Source organism: Galeopterus variegatus, unplaced genomic scaffold (genome assembly GCF_000696425.1).
Source record: "Galeopterus variegatus unplaced genomic scaffold, G_variegatus-3.0.2 Scaffold4386, whole genome shotgun sequence".
NCBI lineage: Eukaryota > Metazoa > Chordata > Mammalia > Dermoptera > Cynocephalidae > Galeopterus > Galeopterus variegatus.
Genome location: NW_007730497.1, coordinates 74214 through 99203, shown reverse-complemented (window position 1 = coordinate 99203; position 24990 = coordinate 74214). Strand labels below are relative to the sequence as shown.

General features: G+C 32.0%; 1 protein-coding gene across 2 annotated transcripts in view; it reads right to left on the bottom strand.

Annotated features, from left to right (window-relative positions):
• The window catches only part of BOLL (boule-like RNA-binding protein), a 48579-nt gene that overhangs the window by 6245 nt on the left and 17344 nt on the right, over window positions 1-24990 (bottom strand). For both annotated transcript variants that reach the window (XM_008587418.1, XM_008587419.1), the window contains exons 6-10: window positions 24246-24373; window positions 19761-19832; window positions 16149-16196; window positions 15177-15305; window positions 11334-11432 (exon numbers count right to left, since the gene is read on the bottom strand). In XM_008587418.1, the coding sequence (XP_008585640.1) occupies window positions 11334-11432; window positions 15177-15305; window positions 16149-16196; window positions 19761-19832; window positions 24246-24373 (476 nt within the window). The remainder of the gene's footprint in view (window positions 1-11333; window positions 11433-15176; window positions 15306-16148; window positions 16197-19760; window positions 19833-24245; window positions 24374-24990) is intronic.

Genomic DNA, 24990 nt, shown 5'->3' with positions numbered 1-24990 from the left:
ATTAAGAAGCTGTTAATACTAGTGCTTTTGAGATCACAAATAACAGAATTAGATATATGTTTAGATAGATAAAAAGTTAAGTATTTGTACATTGTCACTATGTTTAAATTAAATCCATACTTATTTTATGTTTTACTGTCAGAAAGTTTAATGTTTAGTCTACAAAGAGCTTTCCTGTAATACTGAAATATTTGTTTTGCTTTTAGCATAATGTCATGGTTTTAGTTTTGCCTTTTCTATAATGTCATATAGTTGGAATCACATAGTATGTAGCCTTTCTAGATGGGCTCCTTTACTTAGCAATATGCACTTAAGGTTTTTCTATGAGGTTTCATGGCTTGATAGCTCATTTCTTTTTAGTTTTGAATAATATTCCATTGTCTGGATGTACCAGAGTTTATCCAGTCACCTACTGAAGGACATCTTGGATGCTTCCAAGTTTGGATAATTATGAATAAGGGTGATATAAACATCCATGTGCAGGTTTTTGTGTGGACATGAGTTTTCAATTCATTTGGGTAAATACTAAGGAGCATGACTGATGGATTGAATGGTAAAAATACGTTTTGTTTTATAAAAAACTGTCTAAACTGTCTTTCAAAGTGACTGTACTATTTTGCATTTCCATCAGTAATGAATGAGAGTTCCTGTTGTTCCACATCCTTGCCAGCAGTTGGTGTTGTCAGTGTTCTGGATTTTGGTCATTTTAATAGTGGTGTAGTAGTATCTTATTGTTGTTTTAATTTGCAATTCTCTAATGATATATGATGTTAAGTATCTTTTCATATGCTTATTTGCCATCTATTTATATTCCTTAGTGAGGTGTCTATTCAGATCATTTGCCCATTTTTTAACAAGGTTGTTCATTTTCCTATTGTTAAGTTTCAAGAATTCTTTGTATATTCTGGATAACACTCCTTTATTAGATATTTTTTGTAAATAATTTCTCCTAGTTCATAGCTTATCTTCTTGTTCTCTTAACAGTATTTTTCACAGATCAGAAGTTTTCATTTTAATGAAGTCCAGCTTATCAATTGTTTTTTTCGTGGATCATACCTTTGATGTTGTACCTATAAATTTATCCCCCAATCCAAAATCATCTAGATTTTCTATGTTATCTTTAGAATTTTTATAATTTTGCATTTTACATTTAGGTCTAGGATTCACTTTTGAGTTAACTTTTGTGAAGGGCATATGGTCTGTGTTTATATTCATTTCTGTGCATGTGGATATCTGGTTATTCCAGCACTGTATTTTGGAAAGACTATATTTTCTCCATTGTATTGCCTTTGCTTCTTTGTCAAAGGTCAGTTGACTGTATTTGTGTAGGTCTATTTCTGGGCTCTCTGTTCTGTTCCACTGATTTATTTATCTTTTGTTTGCCAATATCACATTGTCTTGAGTATTATAACTTTATAGTATGTCTTGATGTCAGGTAGTGTCAATTCTCCAACTTTGTTCTTCTCTTTCAATACAGTGTTGGCTATTCTGGGTCTTTTGCCTCTCCATATAAACTTTACAATCAGTCTATTGAAATCCACAAAATAACTTGCTGGAATTTTCAATGGGATTGAGTTGAATCTGTACAGTACAGCGAGTTAAGAAGAACTGACATCCTGACAATATTGAGTATTCCTATCCATGAATATGGATATCACTTCATTTATTTAGTTCTTCTTTGATTTCTTTCATCAGAGTTTTGTAGTTTTCCTTATATAGATCTTGTACATATTTTGTCAGATTTATACCTAAGTATTTCATCTTTTGGGGTGCTAACTTAAATGGTATTGTGTTTTTGCTTTCAAATTCCACTTGTTCATTGCTGGTATATAGGAAAGTGATTGACTTTAATATATTAATCCCTTATCCTACAACCTTGCTATAATTGCTTATTATTAGTTCCAGGAGTTTTTTGATTGGTTATGTCAGATTTTCAACATAGATAATCATGTCATCTGTGAAAAAGAACAATTTTATTTCTTCTTTCCCAATCTGTATACCTTTTATTTCCTTTTCTTGTCTAACTGCGTTAGCTAGAACTTCCAGTGTGATGTTGAAAAGGAATGGTAAGAGATGACATTCTTGCCTGGTTGCTGATTAATAATTTTGATTACATTTCAGAATAGAGAAAAGGTACTTTTGAGTCACAAATGTTCACATAAGAATTTTAAAAAATGTAATAATACAATAGATATATAATTTAACCTGATATCCTAGAGAAGATCCATTGACATTCCTCATTTATTCCTTTTATTTCTTTCCAAATCAAGACAGTTTAACTTAGGTCCTGCTAATTTCAATAAAAAGTACATGTTGGTACTGAATTTTACCATACTTAAAGGAAACAGCCATTGACAATTCTGAAGTAACAGTTAAAGAAAACTATTGGCTCAGGTCATAAATAGAGCTGAATGTAGTCTCAAGGATAAGGTTTTAGTAACTGTATTTACAGCACTGCAAATATTATTTTTCAAATGTTATGTTTAATAAATGTTTGATGAATTAAACTACTGAGAATGAGCTTTTACTTAAGGCTTGTCATATGGTAGAGTCCATATGTTATTTTCATGTAAGGGGCAACTTATTTATGTGATTTATAGAATTAACTAATGGTCCATAATTCATTTATATTGTGCCAGAGCTGATAGAGCAATATGTGACAGAAACAGCAATGAATAACTTAAGTCCATAAATAAAGTTTTATTTTAGCTATAGTTTTAATGTCATCCTCCAATTAAGTCTTTTTTTTTTTTGCCAGATTAGGATAAAATGATCTGACATTTACTTCCATTTCTTATTTTTACTAAACCTTAAGAAACATTCAAAAAACAGAAAAAATTACCAAAAGTCAAGATAGGAAGTGAAAATAAAGGGAGTTAAGGTACTTTCCAGAGGGTATAAGCATTACATGAAAAAGACAAATGGACAGTATGGAACAGAAAATATATACTATAAATATTTTTCAAGTAAAAATTATTTGGCTAAATTTTCAAGTTGAGTAAGGAGGCTTTTAAATAAATCTTGGTTAAAATTCTAGGATGACATAAAGAAGTTTTCCTTAATGGTTTTCAGGATGTAATAGGAGGTTATTTTCACCTTGCAATAAAGAGCTAATACAGTTTGGGTTGAGAAAATTTCATTGCAGAAAGAATGAAGGAAGACAAGGTGTTCTGCAATTTACATACTTTAAAATCTGTTTTCAATGTGTTAATTCTGAAGTTTTAAATATAAGCAACAAATACAATACTTTAAACAACACTGTTTCATGAAGGGTATACCTAAAGTCTAAAGTACTTTAGAAAGAACGTCCAAGAGAATGTTTAAAATTTTTCAATATATTTTATCTGATTTAGTTGTATGTAGAAAAGCTAACTTCAAATTGATAGAATCCTATCTTAAGTCTGAGGAATGAAAAAGTAAGCAGAAAATTACTGCTTTGGTAATACAAAGATATACTAGACATTCTTTCAAAGTGAACTACTGAGACATAATTTTTTCCAGGTTATCTGGTAAGTTTAAGGTAAAAGTTATCAGTGAGCTTTATTGAAAAAATAGATAAGATCAAGACAAAGGGAAAAAAACCCTTAAGCATGAGTGTCAGGTCTGGAGATAATCCTCTCAAAGATGCATGAAACTGATGACTTTATTATTTATTTTAAAAATTTCCTTCTTTAAACTATATTCATAAGGAAGAGCTAATATTGGCTGTTATTCTACTTTTTTTTTTTTTAATGCTCTTACTGTGCTGTGCTTCTCAGATGTTTTGTGATTTTTGCCTTAAGACAATTTTCTCCTGAGGGAATCATCAGCTAAGATGGTTGGTAATATTTAGAGGGGTGAACAGTGGGCCAAACTAGGCCCCAGCTTACATTGTAGTTTAAGAAGTGGTGCCATAGATTAAGAAGGAGTGCCATAGTTGAACTTGTAATGGCCCATAGCATAGAGCTCTTGGCCCCATCATCTGGACTATATCCATTTGTTGCCATTTCACTAGGTAACCTTGCCTGCCAGGGATTCAGTCTGTCAATACTTCTGTCTTGCACAATGCTGGCTTTGACTATACCTAATATTATATAATCAGAGAATATGGCCAGTAAAGTCTATTGAATTTATTATAGAGGTTTACTTTGTGACTAGAATATTATCAACTTTTGGAACTTTTATGGATGCTAGAAAAGGAACAGCTTTCTCTTTGCAAGGCACAAAATCCAATATGTATTATTTGTATGTAATATTTTTTAGACTTTATTTATTCAAATCTCAGTTACGATTATGATATTAAAGTTTCCAATCACAATTATGTTTCTTTCTCCTGGTATTTCTAACAATTTTAACTTTATATTTTTGATGTTACATTATTCGACTTATTTATTCATTATAGATTTAACCTTTTATCACTATAAACTGGCCTTCTCTGTCTTGTTTAATGCTTTTTACCTTGAAATTCATTTTCTTATATTAATGTCATCTTGTTTTTTACCTACTGTTGTTTTCATTTACCTGATATATCTTTGCTGAAAACACTCAATCTGGTATTCTTTGCACTTTTGAAGTTAATTTTATTAAAGTAATATATAGTTTTAAAAGTCAAATAGTGGTAAAAGGGAAACAAAAACAGGCCTCTTCCTCCCCGCCCCCACTTCCTGTCTCATACTCCACTTCCTAGAGGTGGTCACATTTTGCTTTTTTGTGTTGTTTCTTCTAGTGGTATTCACTTCCATCATTTCTGTCTCTCCTAATGAAACAGTTTTATTCATCAGCTAGTGAATTATAAGGTAGATGAAGATTTTTTTATGTACCTCTTTTAACTTCTCACCCACACTCCAAATTAACTTACACCATAATTTTTGCTTAAATATATGTTCATTATTTTAATTGTTATGCCTATGTAAATACTGTTCACTAATGGGCTAAGTGGTGTATTATAATTACATTTTGTTTCTTGAACAACTTTTTGTTTTTCACTAATTGCCCCAGTTCTTCCCTTTCATATAATTTTCTTTAAATCTATGGCTAAATCCTTCCATATGCTTCAAAAGCTCTGTAAAATACCTAATACAATTTTCTACACAAATAAAAATTCTTCCCCACTTCTCTCCTGGAAAGAATCTTTCTGGAATCTTGCTCTAATCTGGACTGGTTGCTCTCTTAGTCAGTTTGAAGAGCCACCGTCCTGAGACTTCCCTTTTTGTCATCCTGGGAATTCCCTTTGTCTCTGCTCTGTGTTGGATGCCCTTTTCTTGGATTCCATATCTTTTCCTGATTTATTTCCTTGTTTTGGCAAAATACGTGTTCAGGAGCATTGTGAGGAAGAATGCATGTGAAGTAATTTTTTTGAGAATCTACTATATAAAATGTCTTTTTGATTTATTTATACATGTCTATTGTAGAATTCTAAGCTGAAATTTTCCTTCAAAATTTCAAAGCTCTGCTCCATTGTCTTCTAGCTTTTTAGGATCCAGTGTTGCTGATCCTTTGTACGTGACCTGTTTTCTCTCTTTAGAAGCTTTGAGAATTTTTTTTTTATTCTTGCTATCCTGAAATTTCACAATAATTTGTCTTAGTGTGAGTTTTCTGCAGTGATTATGCCAAGTATTTGGTGAGTCCTTTCAATTTAGAGATTCTTATTCTTAAGTTTCTAGGAAATTTTCTTATATTAATTTTTTGATAATTTCCTCTAAACCATTTTCTGTGTTTATCTTCCTGGAAATAATAGAATATTTGACTTCTTGAAGTAATCTTTTAATTTTATCTTTTTCTCTATAATTATTCACCTCTTTTTTTTTTGTTCTACTCTCTGAAGGCTTTTACCTTTAATGTCTAACCCTTCCATATGTAATTTATTTCAGTTATCACATTAGTGGAAAACCAGTGAAGTTTTAGAGTAAAGTATATTGTTTAGTTGAGAGAATTGTATCAATGTTCATTTCTTGTGCAGTGCCCTTCAGCCAAAGAATAGTATGGTAAAGGATATATAGAAACTCTCTAGTTTCTACAACTTTTCCGTAAATGTGAAATTATTTCAAAATACAAAGGTAAAAAAACATTTAAAAGGACTGAGATGTTTGAAGAAAAAAAAGAGGTCAGGCTGTCCATGCATTGAACACATTAATTTTCTCTTATTTCTGAGAGAAGATTAATAGTAGTTTCTTTGATATTTTCTTATGCTCCTTGCATTGTATATTTCATCTCAATCTCTTTTGTTTGTTTTGTTCCCTTACTATAGAGGCTTTTATTTAATGTGCATGCATGCCCATATTTAAGAGAGAGGCACTAAAATACTAATGGGAACTTCTGTGTGCATGACTGGGTTTGTCAATGGGCTTCACTCTAACGATTTCAGAGAGCTAGCTAACATTTTTCTCTGTGGTTGAGAACATGCATGGGTTTTAGTCCTGGGTCTTCCACTTACTGAGCTATGCTACTGCAGGCAAGTTATTTTTTATGCTTAATAAAATTTTAATGATGTTAACCTTATCACCAGTAATTAGACATACTGGCATCTCACATACCCTGGTATGATACACTGACAAGGGCACATCACTTCTGTGATATTCTTGCCTCAAATACATAACTTCCATCTAATCAACAGAAAATATCAGATAAACCAAAATTGAGAGAAATTCTACAAAATAACTAACCAGTACTCTTTAAAAGTATCAAGGTCATAAAAGACAAGAAAAGACTGTGTAAATGTCACAGATAGGTGGAGAATAAGGAGACACGACAAATAAATGCAATTAAGATCTTGGATTACATCCTAGAACAGAAAAAAAAAAAAACATTAGTGGAAAAACTGTTGAAGTATGAATGGGGTCTGTGGCTTAGTTAACAATATGTACCAATGCTAATTTCTTGGCTTTGCTAACTGTTCTATGATTATATAAGTTGTTAAATTAGAAGTTGGGTGAAGGGATATATGAACTCTCTGTATTATTTTTTGCAACTTTTCTGTAAATCTAAACTTATTTAAAAAAGAACAAAATACTACCATTCGCAACAACATGGATGGACTTAGAAAAAATTATATTAAGTGAAATAAGTCAGGCACAGAAAGAGAAATACCACATGTTCTCACTTATTTGTGGGAGCTAAAAATAAGTAAATAAATACACAATCAATCATGGAGGGGGGAGCGGGGAAGAAGACACAACAATCACAATTCCTTGAACTTGTTAAGAGACGTGAATAGATATGATGTTGATGTGGGGGAGGGAGGAATCAGTAAAGAGACATGAAAATCAACTACAGTGTATATTGATAAAAAAAATAAAAGGTTAAGAAAGTTTTAAACCCAGGATGTTTGGGGGGGTGAGAGGTTGGGGGTAGGGGAAGATAATTGCCAGGGTGTCTATGCGTGCATTATGTCTCGCCTCGCATTAATTTTGCTTGAAGCATGGTTAATCCTTTTTCGACGTGTAAATTCAGGTCAGGATGTTTTTTGTTTTACTCTTCAAATTTCTGCACATTCTTTCTGTTCTATTTGTAGTCTTTTTTTGATAATTACTATTTTTTGGATTTGTCCCTCTGCCCTCTTTATTCTAGCATATTATCTTTCATGATTTCATCTTTCATGTTATCTTCTTTTGTATTCTAAAAGAATTTAAAAAGTCCTTTCCATATTAAGTATTTGATTTTCTGTAATGACTACTGGCCCTTTATGGCAAAGACAAATTTAATTCTTTTCATAGTATCGATTATTTTTGTGCAGTGTTTTCTTACACTAGCCAGCAATCATTTTATTTCTCCTGTTTTCAGTTTGCAATTGGTTTTAAAAGATATATTACTGAGCACATGGGATATATTTTTAAAAATTTATTTAATTTCCTTTTATACAAATGTTCTTATATATATACATATATATGCTATTAATCCTTGCCTTCAATATAGTGCCATATGCAAAAATTTTTTCACAGAACCCATATAGTATATATTTTTCTGTTTACTCATCCTTGAATAGGGATCTATCCTTGATAATTCCAATAGACTGGTTTCATAAGCCCTTGATTCTCTTTACTGTCTTCTGTCCCCTCTCTTAGATCTACATCAAGAAGGAGGCTTTGATACACACAGAACCTATGCAATTTCTAGTGCAAAACTGGGTGAGTTTTTTTGCTCCTGCTGCCTAGTTCTCCATGAGTGTTTACAAATTATCTAGAGAATCTGAGATTACTGTTTGACCATGTACAGCACATGAAAATTTATATCCTCCTGGTAGCCTTGGAGCTGCAAAGCACAGGCTTTTCCTGTCTGTGCCCTCTAGAATACAGTGATTTATACTTCTCCTCCTCAACCCTCAGGTACTGCTGAATGCAAGGGAATTTTAGTCTCTAAGTTGATTTATAAGAAGTACTAATGATACTGAAGTTATGAAGTAATTAGAAAGAAGACAGTGGTAGTGGAATCTTTTTGTAAAGTAGAGATAGTTGCTAATTTTTAGGTGAGTGCATGTTCTGTGTCTCAGAGTTAGAAATAGACAGTGGTGGTAGTTAGATCCCTTTCCAATTTACTTGGGAATTATACTGTCTTTTCGAAGGGTGAGGTGTGTACAGGCCACTAGTAGGTGTTTTTTATTCAAATCTAATCAGTGTTTTAATTAGAAGAAATTCCTCATAGCCTGGCAAGTGGTTAAATATCCTTAATATCCATATGTTTTCATTGATAGCTAGTACACATTGGGGTTTAATAAAATACATATTTAACTTAAGGGCAAACTCAAATTATAATATCCTCAGTTTCTAGTGTCTCAATCCTTGTAAGAACAATTTTATTAGACACATATTAATGCAAAAATGGAAAAACACTGTAAGAAAACAGAAGACACTTTAGAATTCTCCACTCATATCATTCATACCTTGGGATTTGATATTTATCTTAAAAGTATAATAGTTCATATGCCCTTTTATGTGAAGATTTTCCTTTTGTTTCTTCCTATAGTCTAGTTCAGTGGGGTAATTTTGACATTGTATGGTTTTGCTTTATTGACATTAAAACCTAATGTGACTGCTGAATTAGGGAATGATAGCTCTAATCAATACCATATTAATCTAGTAGCCTCTATATTAGTCTACTTTGTATGTGTTTTTGTATTTGATTTGAAAGTGTGTGTAGCCTGTCAAATTGGCTAAAATAGTTTTTGGCAAACAACACTTTTCAGCAGTTAGACTTGTGCTCTGAGCTCTGCATAAGGTCTCTGTTTTATTGATTAGATTTGTTATTTCAAGATAGTTTTGGCATCTGAAATTCATACATTGGGATATACCCAATTAACATTCATAAAATTATAATCATTAGAGTTTTAAAAATGACTTAACCCTTATAAAAACGATAGGCTCAAATTCTTCCAAAGAATATTTCCACCTTTCTATTTTAAAAGTCATCAAGGTTTTTGGTACCAGAGAAAATTTGCATAGGAAGTAAAAAGGATAGTGTTTCAAATGTCATTCATTAATATTTTAATATTAGTTTACTTTAATATGTTTTAGAAAAAGATTGTTTCCTAATGCTATAACAATTATATATTAAGATTTCCATGTTATAATACAAATGTACTATAAACAAAAGTGGATAATTTGCTATACAGAAAAACTTGTGTAGTAAAACATTTTTATAGGGTTGTATAGTTCTAGAAAACTACAGAAGTGGTTTTTGGAGTTTCTATCCCTGAGAGAAGCATCATTTTCTATTGAGGGCCAGCCACTAAATCTCCTAAAGACTTAGAACAGTCAACCTAAAAAAAATAAAAGCAAGAAATACAAAACTGTATATAATAGCCCTGTGTTCCTGTGTTTCAATGTTTTCACTTTGAAAATTTATTAAATTTTCTTTTTTTCATCTCTAACAAAAAGGGAATTGGTAATTTTATATGACTAAATTAAGGAGTAGGATATCAGTTTCTCTGTACAATTTCTACTGCTAACTACTTACAGATCTAAAAAAATTTAGAGAAGTATAAACTCTTAATCTAGAGGAATTAAACTTTAAGAATGTTAACATTTGCATCTTTGGAAATTTCTCCTAGTACCAGTCACTGCTCCATCCTGTGTTTGAATTATTCAAGCAGTATAACCTCAATCATTTGTTATACATATCTATATCTGTAGATCTATCTATCTATCTCAGTAACTGAAAATAATTAGCACTTATCTAAACAGCATAGCAATATTAGCTATTTCTAGAGAAGTATATTTGGAGAAAATGTTAACATCAGAAGATTTTCTAACAATACTAAAAATGAAGTTTCTATAAAAAAGGTTTAGTAATACTCTGGGTTTTGACACTAGGTCAAAATTTTGGTTTTATTTCATGTTTGCAGTACAGTGGTAGAGGGGTGCAGTGAAGGGATGCAGTGAGTAGTAATGGCAGGGAGTGATGATGGGGTTCGGGGACAGGAGAGTAGGCAGGCTGTTTAAAGTAGACTGTCTTGGTACTGAGTTCAACACATAGGATGGGTTGGAAGCATTCATATGAGTGTGAAATAGCTAATCTCCATAATTTTATTGCAAAGAGTATGTTTACTTTCGTCACCAAATTAACTGCATACAATATTCCTATTACCATCTCAACAGTTAATCAATCTGTGGTTCTTTATTGGAGATAAAGTCCCTAAAGAGATGATGAAAGAGTTTCATTAAGAAACTTGGTCAGAAAGGAATAGGAAGAATTGCCTGCTGCATAGTAGATAGTCAACATATATTGAATATATACAAGGATCTAAGTAGATGATCATTCTTTGTTCTGCATTAATTTAGAAAGCATGAACATTATTCCCAAACTGCAAAAAGAAGTCATTAACTGTTTTCATCTCCCCATCAATGTTACATGACATAGACAATCAAAATCTGAGTATATAAAATATATAGAATAGGCACACTCATAGAGACAGAAGGATTAGAGCTTATCAAGGACTGGGGGTGGGGAGTGGAGTAGGGAAAAAGAGGAGTTATTACTTAATGGGTATAGAGTTTCTATTTGGAGTGATAAAAATGTTTGGAAATAGTGGTGATGGTTGCACAGCATTGTGAATGTAATTAATGCCATTGAATTGTACACTTAAAAATAGTTAAAACGGTAAATTTCAAGATATATGTATTTTACCATAATAAAAAAATTTTGACCATGTATAGTTTATAGCTTCATCAAAACAAATTAAATGGAATTATAGTTAATTTAGAATTGCATTCCCTTTACATGAAAGAGTTCACTAATTCTGTACTCCTGATCACAAATGGAATATAAATATCCAAAGTTCTTCCCTTCTGGAAGAGAAATTTGGGAAACTTGAAATATAACTGAAGAAAAACAAAAAAAACCAGTCAAAACAAACTACTTACTTTAATTGGTTCAGGCTGCATCACAGGTGCAGGCATAGCAATGGCACTTGGAGCATAAACCTGGTGATATGTTGCTTGAACTCCATGATCAGAATAAGGCTATTACAAAAAAGAGACAGAAGAGATGTACTGCATTTCATTCACTAATTCAAAATATTTATTCAGCATTTACAATGTGTTAAGCATTCTGCTACACAATCGAGAAATACAGATAAAAAACACATTTCTTATGTTTAATTAACTTATAGTCTGAGCAGGGAAAATAGTAGTCAAAATTACCATAAGTTCTATGAGACGTGTATAGAAATAAAAAGACGTGTATAGGATAAAAAGATAACTACTTGATTTAGCTTAAGAAAGCTGGGTATGGTGATTGGGGAAAATTTTCTCATGGAGTTGATGCTTAAGTTTGAAGCATTAGGGAAAGAATGAGGGAGTAATATGAGCAAAGGCATAGAGGCAAATAAGAACACATCTCATTTGGGCAATCTGTCCAGGTTGTTTGGTATGGATGGAAGGAAGATTACATAGTAAGGGACGGCTGAAAGATGAAGTAGTAGAGTAACAGGCCGGGGACAGATCATGTAAAAAAGCATGGCTGTCCAACAGAGGGTGGTACCATGCATTGAGATATGGAATACAAGGAAAGCCTGATGTATATGTAATTGTGTGTGAGGGGGTTGGAGAAAAGGAGTGAGGTTTGTGACATATATTTTGTGGTATTTGTAGGAATTTAAGTAGAGTTACTTGAATTCTAGAGGGTCCAATAGAAATATTATGTGAATTACATATGTTATTTAAGATTTTCCAATAGCCATGTTACAAAAGTAAAAAGAGGTGAAGTTATTTTTTAATAATATATTTATTTAAGCCAATATATTAAAAATATATCAAAGCATAATCAGTATGAAATTATTGAGATGTTTTACATTCTTTTTTCATATATATCTTTAAAACCTGGTATGTAATTTACACTTACAGCACATTTCAATTTGATTTTGCTACATTTCAAGTGCTTATTCAAGTGCTCACTCGCCACATGTGGCTAGTGGCTATCAGGTTGGATGGTGGAGACTAAAGCTCAGGAGTAAGGTTGGGGCTATAGACATGGGTATGAATGATAATACCAGAGTGAGTATATAGGGTGAAAGAATGGAGATCCAAATATGAAATCATGGGGTGCAAAAGATAAGCTTACAAAGGAAAGTAAAAGGAGGTAAAAGGATTGCCAGAACAGAGAAGTATCATAAAAACTAAAGGTAGGAAGAGCTTCCTCCTACCTTTGGAAACTCCTTTGTATATATATGTACAGTGTCTCTGAGAGGTCAAGTAAGATTAAAAGGAAGGAAAGTATCTGGCAATTAGGAAGTCATTGAGGGCTTGGCAAAGGTTTAAACAACCACTGAAATAAGTGAGTGATGATGCTAACTTATATTATCTATAGAAAACCTGACTACAACACTCATAAGAAAAGCCCTACAGTTTTTAATTTTAGAGAAAAATACCACTTAAATTATAAATCACCCACTCTATTCATTAAATTATGTATTATTCAGACTATACCTTCTACCAGAAACAATATTAAAATAAAAGTATGCAAATATCATTTTGTATGGAAATACCATATAAAGTACAAGCGATATGATAATAATGAGCAATATTTTCAGAAAAATCTTCTAACATTCCACTAAACAGTGAATATACCCTGATGATAAGTATCTGATATCAGGAATTAAGAATAGGGTTTAATGCCAAAAGTAGATTCTGGCTAAAAATCTAATTTAAAAACATTCTTACCTCACTCCACCTCTTGCATACCAGAAAACAATGACAATAAAAAACAAAAGAGATTTTTAAAATGCCATCTCAATTACATAAGAAAATGCCCATGATTCCCAAATCACAAACAATGTAGAATGTCAATGAAGTGCTGTGCAAATTGGACCAACATGAGGGAAGATTCTGAAGCCTCCTCAGACATCAAGAAGAATAAAGATTTCCCTGGAGGTCAAGGTTCTAAAAGACCTATTCAAACATTCTTTAGAGTCCTGATTGTAGGGGTATAGTCAGGCCAATGTAGAAGCAGAGAAAATCTCCAATTTTACTCTGCTTAATAGCAGGGAAGGTAGGATTGAAGGAGAAATCATGTTAACACCATTTTTGCTGTCTGCTATATAGCCTTCTAGCTGAAGAACACTGCTGAAGGTGAAGGAAGGTGAAGGTGGGAAAGAAAGTTGTAATTACTACATCCCCATACAGAAAATCTGTAATAAAAAGGAACTTTACTAGAAACCAAAATGATCTCCAGTGAGGGATGAGGAAAAAAGGGAACCCTTGTACACTGTTGGTGAGAATATAAATCAGTATACCCACTATGGAAAACAGTATGAAGGTTTCTCAAAAAACTAAAAATGCTACCATATAATTCAGCAATCCCACTAATGGGTATATATCCAAAGGAAATGAAATGAGTACATCAAAGAGATATCTGCAATCCCATATTCATTGCAGAATTATTCACAATAGCCAAGATATGGAATCTACCTAAGTGTCCGTCAACGAATGAACAGATAAAGAAAATGTGGTATACATACACAATGAATACTATCAGCCTCTAAAAAGAAGGAAATCCTGTAATTTGTGACAACATCGGTGAACCTGGAGGACATTATGCTAAGTGAAATAAGTCAGGAACAGAAAGACAAACACTGCATGATCTCACTTATATGTGGAATCTGAAAAAGTCAAACTCAGAAGCAGAGATTGGAATGGTGGTTGCCAGGAGATGGGGAGAGGGATGGTGGAGGTGGGGATATGGTAGTCAAAGGGTACAGAATTTCAGTTAGACATGATTAATATGTTCTGGAGATCTACTGCACAGCAACGGTGACTATAATTAATAATAACGTAGTATATACTTGAAAATTGCTAAGATAGTAGATCTTAAATATTTTAACCACAAGCAAAAACAGGATAATTATGTATGGTGATGGATTGGCTTGATTATGATAATCATTTCACAATGTATACATATATCAAACATCAAATCATATACCATAAATATATATAATTTTTATTTTATTTATTTATATCTCAGCAAATCTGGGGAAAAAAAGAAAAAAAACCCCACAAAAATAAATAAATGGCAGGGGTGTTGAAAGGAAGAGTGGAGAAATTCTAGTAAAAGTACAGATAGTAAACATTAAGATCCAACTGTGGAAGTTATTGTTCCAGAATAAAATTATAATGTTATAAACCTTAGCAATATGAAAATAATAAAACAATGCATTCAAATTTGGAGGTGGGTGCTAATTTTCTAATCTTTCACAACACTTTTAAAAACAGCATGCACAGTTCTTGGCAAACAGATGATGAAGCTATTAGTAATGGATCAGGAATATAATTTAAAGACACTGAAGATAATATTTATAATTGTAGTTAGAAAATGAATTTGATTTACACTTTTGAAGGAAGAATTGTTTTTAGAGTTTTCCTCCTTTAGCTTAATTATTATATGCTTTTAATTGACAGAATGTTAGCAATAATACAAATCAACAGGCAGAAGAAGAAGGCAAAGTGTTTGGTATCTTACTATTTCAAAAAGATCAAGTCAGGGATTAGCCTAGTGGAGTGAACAGTTGATTTGTGGAATGGTTCAGAACTGGTTAATGAAGAAGTCTAGGATGAAACATTCTTAGATATAAAAAAAGGGGAAGAGGTGAATAAATCAAAAGAAAACATAAGATGAGGCAGTTTCAATGAGTTTCAACTTAAAAAAAAGAAAAAGAAGTAAATGTTAAGATGAGGTAGTTATAGATCAATTATTTTAAGACTAATACATACATCTGGAAATGAAGCTTCCATTAGAGACAGTGCAGGAGGAACACATCCACCGTCTTGTGCAATTTCCACTGGTTGATAAATAACCTCAGAAGGTTGCAGATATAAGAATGGAGCAGAAGAGGCAGGAGGCTAAAACACAAAGCCATATTTCTAATTCAAATATGATTAGTTATTTCTGTTAAACTGAATTGACTTTCCCAATAGATGAGAGAAATATTTGTTTCATATTTTCCTAAAATTCTTTTTCAGGGATAGCATGGAAGTATCAGACTAGGAATTGTGGGTTGTTATACATTCCAATTACATATGTAGATGTCATTAAATAACTATCACTGGTAAGTACTAAAAGTTCTTAGTGCCTCAGAATCTCATAAATAAATTCAGATATATTAATAATAATTGTAGATAATAACTGCAGATATATTAATATCACCATTAAAGGTTGTAACATATGACTTATGGTATTTTAATTAGCTTACATGTCTACTCTTAGTTTTGTGACTTCCCATATAAGTGGGAAAATGTCATTAAACAATCTTTTTGGTGGTATACTATTTGTTATCAAAAGTTGGAAGACAGAATACTTATTTAGGAGCATAAATCAGACTGAAGCAAAATCTGGAGTGAAAATAGAAAAATGCTAAATTTTCCAGTAATACTACTAATAATAAAAAAGTAATTTTTCATGTTTATACAGCACTTACTTATTCATAATATGCTTTCACTTTCGTGATCTCATTTATCACAAAAATCATGTAAGGAAACTTACAAAGGTATAGTATCATTAGGTCCATTTTACAAATGAGGAAACTGAGAATATAATGATTATATGAACTGCCAAAGGGATCACAGCTAATAAACAGAAGAAGGTGGTCTCAAATCTAGTTCTCCTAACTTTAGCATTCATGCAGTCTTCACAAGAATAGAATGAAAGAAGGGTTTTAAATTTAGATACTGAAAATTAATATTTACCTGAGGAACACCCCACTGCCACTGTCCTGGCAGACATTGTGCAGGGGCCTAAAAACAAAAACCAATAAAAACCCCAAGATTATAATCAAGCGTTAAAATTGGATATCTACATGCAAAAGAATAAAGTTGAACCCTCAAACCATATACAAAAATCAACTCAAACTATATAAAAAAATGAACTCAAAATGGATCAGAGACCTAAATGGAAGAGTTAAAACTCTAGAAGAAAACACAGGTGTAAATCTTTGTGACCTTGAATTAGGCAATGTTTTTATAATTACGACACCAAAAGCATAAGCAACAAAGCAACAAAAGAAAAAACAGATAAATTGGACTTCATCAAAACCTTTCCAGAACTTTTGTGCTGCAAAGGATACCACCAAGAATGTTAAAATACAACTTACAGGATGGGAGAAATTATTTACAAATCATTTACTGATAAGGAACTTATATCAGGAATATATAAAGAACTCTTACAACTCAATAATAAAAAGATAAGTAACCCAACCTAAAAATGGGCAAAGGATATGAATACACTTTTCTCCAAGGAAAACATACAAATGGCCAGTAGGCACATGAAAATATGCCCAACGACATTAGCCTTCAGGTAAATACAAATCAAAACCACAGTGTGATACCACTTCACACCCACTAGGATGACTACAATAAAAAAGGTAGATGACAACAAGTGTGGATGTTGTACAACTCCGAATTTAGTAAAAACCATTCAATTTTACAGTTAAAAAAATTTTTTTATTTTAACATTTATTGTACATTTTTGAGGGGTACAGTGCATTATTTCAATACGTGCATAAACTGCACAATGATTCACTTAGGGTGGATAGCATAGTTTTGTGTTTAAAAATTTTTTTTGGCAGCTTGCTGATGTGGGGATCTGAACCCTTGACCTTCTTGTTCTCAGTACCATGCTCTCCCAAGTAAGCTAATTGGCCAGCCCTTCAATCTTAACACATGTTTTTTCCCCTTTTGAGTGGCTGTCTGGTCCAGGGATCGATTTTACACTTTTAATAGGTAAATTGTATGATATGTTAATTGTATCTAAATTACTTAAAAAAAGAGAGTCAACTTATTTAAGGCACTTATTGTAAGGACAAGATAAAAGATAGACTTTTTGTTCCTTGAGATAGTAGTATTATTTCTTAACAATGAATGTTTTATTCTTATTATTCATTTTAGTATTTTTTTACTATTAGAGTCAAGAAAACAGAAAAAAGAAATAAGATAACCCCACGAATCTACCATCTAAACCAAATCACTGTAAATTTACTGCTGACATCTTCAATTGCTAAGCAATGATATCACTGTATTATAATGATGACCAAGATAATGTGAAGCCTATGTCCTGCACACTATATTCAAAAAGGCAGGATAATGTACAATCTTTTAAGAAAACATTTTAACAAAAAAACTTGACATAAAATGATTAATATATGGATTTGTTAGATAAATGAAATCACTATCTACCTATGAAGTGAGAGATAATATAAAGGAAGTAAATACTGATTAAACCATGCATTACCTGTTTTGGCTAACAAAAAGTGATGAAACCATCAATCTTATAGTTTGTAAAAGGAAAGTGCAAAAGAAGATTGTTATCAAAATGGCAATTTTAAGGGAAGAATGATAATGAATATGTAACTGAAAAGAAAAATGTGAAGTGAAATTATTTCTTATATTGCAAAATAGTATGATGTTAAAAATTGGCATCAAAATCTTTCCTGAGTATATCTAGGTAACACAACTTCAATTTTATAATTCGTGTCAAGCAGAAAACGAGAGTCAAAGTATAAAATTAAATTGTATTAGAAATTTTCCAGAATACATCTGATATGGCAAGTGAGCTACAGCTGTATGTAATCAATTAATGAAGGAGAAGCTGGACCCAATAAGGCACAAGCAGAAAGCATCTTTATTCTTTCTCACCTCTGACCCTTTAAAAGCACTGTATTGTCCCTCCCTGGATAAAAACAAAGACATATCACTTCTTTGTGCTTGGCATATTCTAAATGCCAACTCTCTAGTTAGGGTACTTTAGTAGATGCTTTGATAATCCTCCTGCTGGGGACTTTTGACTGCAGTTTTAGCCCTTGATTGTAGAAGTTCACTTTGCACAGATTCTTTCTCTACTGGGGTCACTTTAAAGATTTTTGGGAAGAGTCTCTTCTGAGGTTCCCATCTTGCTCTTGAGAAACATGCTCCTTTGCTTGCTGTTAGTGGAATTTCAATACCTACTGCAGCCTTCTCTCCTAGTTCTGCCACCAGCTTTTTCTTATTTGAATTTATTTTAGGAGAGGTCATGTTCAAGTACCAACATCCCCCAAATTCCAGGGGACAGATATTATTAGCTCTTAGTCATTCTTTGAAGTCCTCTTCACTTGGGTGAGGAGGTGGGGAAATGCCATAGCACTCTAACAACTCTCCTGTTAATGAAAGCCTTCTTAGCAATTTCCCTTATCAATCTCACCCTTCCCTCATAAGTGTTAAAGGTGGACACTGAGCTAAGGGTCTCAAAACTGGTTTCACAATTTTTTGGCCTGCCATATTAAAGGGTATGGTACCTAAAGATCTGTCTTTGGGGCCTCTGCTGAAATTCTGAGACAGATCAGGAAAAGTCATGCTACATGCATATTTTAAATAAATGCTATTAAGTTACTTTCATTTTTAGTAAATAAACACTTTAGTTTTATATTTAGCATGGTAATAGAATAAAAAACAACTCATTTCCCCCAAACTAAGTCTAATAGTAAAAAGGACTCCAGTAACCTTAACTTAACATTTCATATGGGTCTATTTTAAAAGTTCAAAAAGAAAAAAAAGTGGCAGAAATAAAAAGCTCTTCTGTTATTCCAGAGCTATGAAAAAATGTGGTTTTATGAGTGAATGCTATAGGTGAGAGGTTGTCAGATTTCTTCTGTAAAGGGCAAGAGAGTAAATATTTTAAGCTTTGTAGGCCATAAGATCTCTGTTGCAACTACTCAACTTTTCCATTGTAGCACAAAAGCAGCCATAGACAATATGTAAACAAATGTGGCTGAGTACCAATAATGCTTTATTTACAGAATCAGGCTTCTGGGTGAATTTGGTCTGCAAGTCATAGTCTGCTATAGACCACAATGGTCTGGCATTATAGTTCACTTATCCCCATCTCCCGCTAGAATTAATAAAAAGAAGAGGCTGGTTAACTAAAAGAGGCTGTCACAAAATATACTAAATCACAATATATTACTATTTTAATATGCACTATATTAAATATAAAAACAAGAAACTGACAAAATGTTAACAGTAATATTAAAAATCAGCCTATGGTCTAATACTATATCTTACTTTGGAAATTATTGTTAAAGACTTTTTAGATTAAATGTTAGTCAAGGAGCAAAACAGACTCATTACATTTGGTAAAAGGAAGCAAATAGTTCATCTTCTTGTATGGCATTGTTTAGTTCTTTCATAAAAAAAGAAAAAAGAAACTGCTATCAAGGCTTAATGATCTACTTTCAATTAGTAGAATATTTGCATGAGAAAGAAAAAAGTGAAAGTTACCTGAAAAGGACTGAAAGTACCAGAGGATTTTAATTGTAATTTAATGTTTACCTGGTAGTGATATGCAGGTTGCTGATAAACAGGCTGAGCTACCATCACAGGGGAACTAGATATAGAACGTGACTATAAGAGGAAAAAAATATAGAAAAATTATTTTAGGCAAAATTCTTTAAAATAGCTCATAATAAAATTTATCTCAAATTGTTACCTAAGCCCAGTCAACTTACGGTTTATGATTAGAAATGTCATTTTCTACCTCTTACTGATATTATCTCCAACTCTACTTAAGCCTGTTTATTAAAATCATCACAGTATTACTGCTTCCATGTGGTTTTTTTCCACAGTAATGCTAAAACAATCACCAGAAAAGTTGCTTTTAATCTGAAATTTATCACCTTCAAAGATTAGGAAAATATAGTTCTAAGTGAATATTTAGAGGAAAATGGCAGCTGGACTTAGGGTGACACTGCCTATTTCCATTGTGGAGACCAGGAGTAGATAGTTATTGTTACAATAGCATTTAGAACCAAATGAATAACCATATCTGATTCTCCCACCAATTTCTCATTACTTAAAAATAATCGACATTGTATTCCCTTGCTACACATTTAATTAAAGCAAATGCATTATTTATTGAAGTATTTGTCAATTCTGTTATTTTAGTAATTTGACATTTAAGTGAATTTGTCACCCAATAAACTTACATGTGATATATCTATGTCTGAAGAAAGTACTAGTAACACTTGATTATTAAAAATGATAGAGTAAGCCCTAAAATAGATTACTTAAAACTAGATCATTAATAAAACAGGCAATTAGTATTGCAAGATAGGTAAAAAAGGCTCTAATGATAGCAATTAAAATTTAATTTCTAACATTTGATCTAACTTATATGGCTCTGTTTTAATGTTCACACCTCCAAAGCTGAAGAAAAGTATCATAGTTTTGTACAATTCACAGACTATAATATGCTAATAAAATTGTACCACAGGATTAACATTAGAAAATAATCATGTAATTTAATATACTAACAGATTAAAGGAGAAAAATACATGATATCTCAGTAGATACAGAAAAAGCATTTGTTAAAATTCGGTACCTTTTAATGATAAAAACCCTTAGCAAACAGAATAGAAAATAAGTTCCTTAGTTGATTTAGGGCAGTAATTCTCAATCATGGGTGATTTTCTCCCCCAAATCAGGGAATATCTGGCAATGCTGGGAGACATTTTTGGTTGTCTACTATGGGGAGGCTAAAGAGACTTCTAAACATCCTACTGTGCACAGGACAGCCTTCTACAACACAGAAATCATCTGGCCCAAAATGTCAATAGTGCCGAGGTTGAGAAACTCAGGTTAAGAGTATCTTCCAAAGCGTGCGTGCGTGTGTGTGTGTGTGTGCGTGTGTGTGTGTGTGTGTAAAGCTTAATGCTGAATCACTTAACTTGTTCTCTTTTTCAAGAACAAGGTCATGTTATCACTACATCAGTTCTGTAGCAGAGACACTACCAGTTCAGTAACTCAAGGGGAAAAAACCAAGAAACAAAAGAATAGAAAGAAATAGAAGTATATAGAATCATAAATAATTGTCTAAATGAGAATTTGGCAGGGTTACTGATACAATATCAACATTAAAAAATAAAAAGTATTACCATACACCTGCTACAATCTATTAGGAAATGTGATTTAAAAAAAATAGCATTCATAAAAGGAACAAAAACTAAAGGGTACTAAAAATTCAAGGAAAGATGAGTCAAACATTTTTATGGAGAAAGAAAACTTTTTTTGATGGATGGAAATAAAAGAAGACCTAAATAAATGGAGAGATGTATCATGTTCACAGATGGGAAGACTCAATATTATAAAACACCTAAATGTCCCAAATTAATCTACATATTTAATGCAATTCTAATAAAAACCCAACAAGGGTTTTTCACAGAGCTGAACAAGCTAAATTATAAAATTTATACTTATAAAAGCAAAGACTTAAGAATAGACTAGAGATGCCTGGAGGAGAACAAAGTAAAAGGATTTGTCTTAGATTTTGAGGCTCATTATAAAGCCACAGTAATGAAAACAGAATTGGGCAGGGCAAACAAATACACTTAATGGAACAGAACAGAGAGCCCAGAAAGAGACCCATACATATGGAAATTTGGTATTTGATAGAAGATTCATTTCAAAAAGTAGGAAAAAGGATGGATTAGTCAATACATAAACTTAAAATTTAAGATCTAGATGTGAAAAGCATCAATACTAGAGCATTTTAAAAATAAAATATAGTATATATTTTTGTAATAAAGAAGTGTTCTTTTTAAAACAAGACACTAAAAGTTGAAACCGTAAAGCAAAAACGTTTGTAGTGGATTGAATTATATCCCTCCAAAACTCCCTTAAGCTTGAATTGTATCCCCCAAGTTTTATGTATTAGAAACTTAGCCCCCTCTGGACTGTTAAGAGGGTGGGAAATCCTATTATGATAAATGAAAGGTGGTGCCTTAAAGAGGTGATTGGATTGTAGGACCGTGCAGTAGTGAATGGATTAAAAATGGTGGTCAAGGGCGTGGTTCTGAGGGCTTTAAACGAAGAGGAGAGTCTGTCTCTCTTTGCTTTCTCTGCTTCCACCATCTTGCAATGTGAGACCCCTGGGTCACTGTCGCCACCCCCAGATGGACTTCAGACTTTTCAGCCTCAGAAACTGTAAGCAATAAATTTCATTTTCTTTATAAATCACCCAGTTCAGTGTACTTTGTAATAAGCAACAAAAACGGACTAATACAACGTTGAAACAAATAACAGCAACAAAAATATTTTATGAGAAAAAAACCATAAGCAACATTAATGACAAGCCATGAACTAGAAGATATTTACAACCCACAAAATTTATATAATGAACTCAAGAAAAAGACAAATTGCCTCAATAGAAAAATGGACAAAGGATATAACTGGCAGTTCATAGAAGAAAGTGGAATGGCAAATGAATATATGAAAATATGTCCAATTTTACCAGTAATTAGGAAAATGAAAAGTAAAACAAAATATCATTGCATGATAATATTGGCAAAAATATAAAAATCTTATAATTTTAAGGGTTGGCAGATTATGGAGAAATTGTAATGCTCATAAACTGCTGGCTAGAGTGTAAACTGGTATACTTTGGAAAGCTGTTTGGCCACATTTAATTGAAGGATGTGCATACTTTATGAATATGAAATTCTAATTCTACGCATATATCCTAAGCTAGACCAAGGTACATTAGGGGAATACAAAAATTTTCCAGTGAAACATGGGCATGAATAACTTTAAGAGTACTAAGTTTTAGATCCTAACCTTCATATGTACTCCTTCCTGACTTGATTTGCCTGTGAACATGTCTGTGTACTAAAGATTTTTCTTTTCAAAACTCTCTTTTCACTATCTCCTTTTTCCTTCCCGGAAAGGAAAATTTCTCACTCATTCTTGATCTTACTATAATGCTTTGTTCTGGAATGTAAACGCCAATAGGGCATCAAACAAAAACACAATTAAAGAAGGCAAAGTGCCCTAAGAAATAGGAAGAAGCAAAGCAAAAGAGTTTGAATAAGAAATATTAAAGGGTACCTTAATTCATCCAGGGAACAAACAAGTTAGCTGATGGTCACAGGGATACATATGAACTCATTTATTTGAGTTTAAACATAAAGTCAGAATTTTCTAATAGAAAGTTTTATTTAGCTGACTAGTTTCATTCAGTTGACTAATTTTGTTAACTGAGTTATAGAGTAGACACTTTCCATTATTACAATAAGCTAAATCTACAGGTACAAAGTTTTGATAAAAACAAATTTAAAGCAAACCTACAATATACAATATGGCTGAACGATTTAAACATAATAAACTTCATATATAAACTTAAAAATGAGTGAGTATATTCAGAATTTCTCAGAAAAATTTTTAGAGGATATAGAAGCAAAACCTTTAAAAACCACTGCCCTAGAAAAACTCACACAATTCTCATACTTGATTGTAGAAAAAAATTAAAATGTCTATTAATAAAGAAATATAAAAAATTGTAGTACACTCATACAATGGAATATTTCAAAATATTAAAATAAGTGACCTAGATGTCCAAGGATCAATATGATTTAATATAAAAAAGAGTCAACATGGTTTCGTCTCAAAACCATAATGTTAAATAGAAAAACCGGATGATTTATACAGTGTTTAACACCACTCAAAGCGATACTACATATTACTTAAGGAGACATACATTTGTAGTAAAAACATATAAAATGGACAGGAAAGATATTCTGTTTACTTCTGAGGAGGAAAATAAGGTAAGAAGACTTTACCTGAGTTTGTCAGATTTTATTCTCCCCCTTTAAAAAGAACTTAAGTAAAGACGGCTAAATGTGTTAAATGTTAAATTTGGGTGGTGGGGTCATGAGTAATATATTATTCATACTTGTCTGTGGATGAAATATTTTAGAAATAAAACAAAAATTTAAAAAAATTTATAGTAATAGATTAAAACCCCTTTAAAATGAAATTACTTACAGGCCAAGGTGGTGGGACAGAAGTTACCTCTGGAGTATGAAAATAAGCAACACCATTATGATAAGTATAGGGATATCCAGTTGAAGTTGTTAGATACATTGTTCCAGCTGCTGGCATTATACTTGAACCTAAAGCAAAGATTAAATAATAATAATTGAAATGTTCAACTTGAACTTTAAAAATATAATTTCTGAACACTGTCATCTTAATATACTTACATAGCTACAATAAAAATTGAATGTTATAAGCATTTTTTAAAAATTCCGTATATTAAAGTATCTTTGAAGCATGTATTTTCAAAGTCACTACCTTAGATCTTCAATTAGCTTAAGGTGATTAAAAGAAAAAAAGAATAAAAAGAAATACTAAAAATTCACCAATTCAGATTGTAATACCAGCATAATGAAACACAGCTTAACAATTTAGATTATTATCACCTAAGTCATTATTTTTACAAACATAAATTATATATAACTTATTTTTATTTAAAAAAATATATTTAACAAGATATAACTTTCTTTTATTTCATTGAACTACCTTTTGAGGCCATAGTCATTTCATACAATGCCACCAATGCTCAATGCAGGTCTTTTAGAATCCATGTATGAATCTTATTTAGACCATAAAGTTGCTTTGATCTGAACAGACTTTGTGAACTGTCACTGTCTCCATATAAGCAATAACATGAAGGAAACCCAGTCCTGGCTGGGGTGATATGGTGTGCACATGGAAAAATGACCACAGG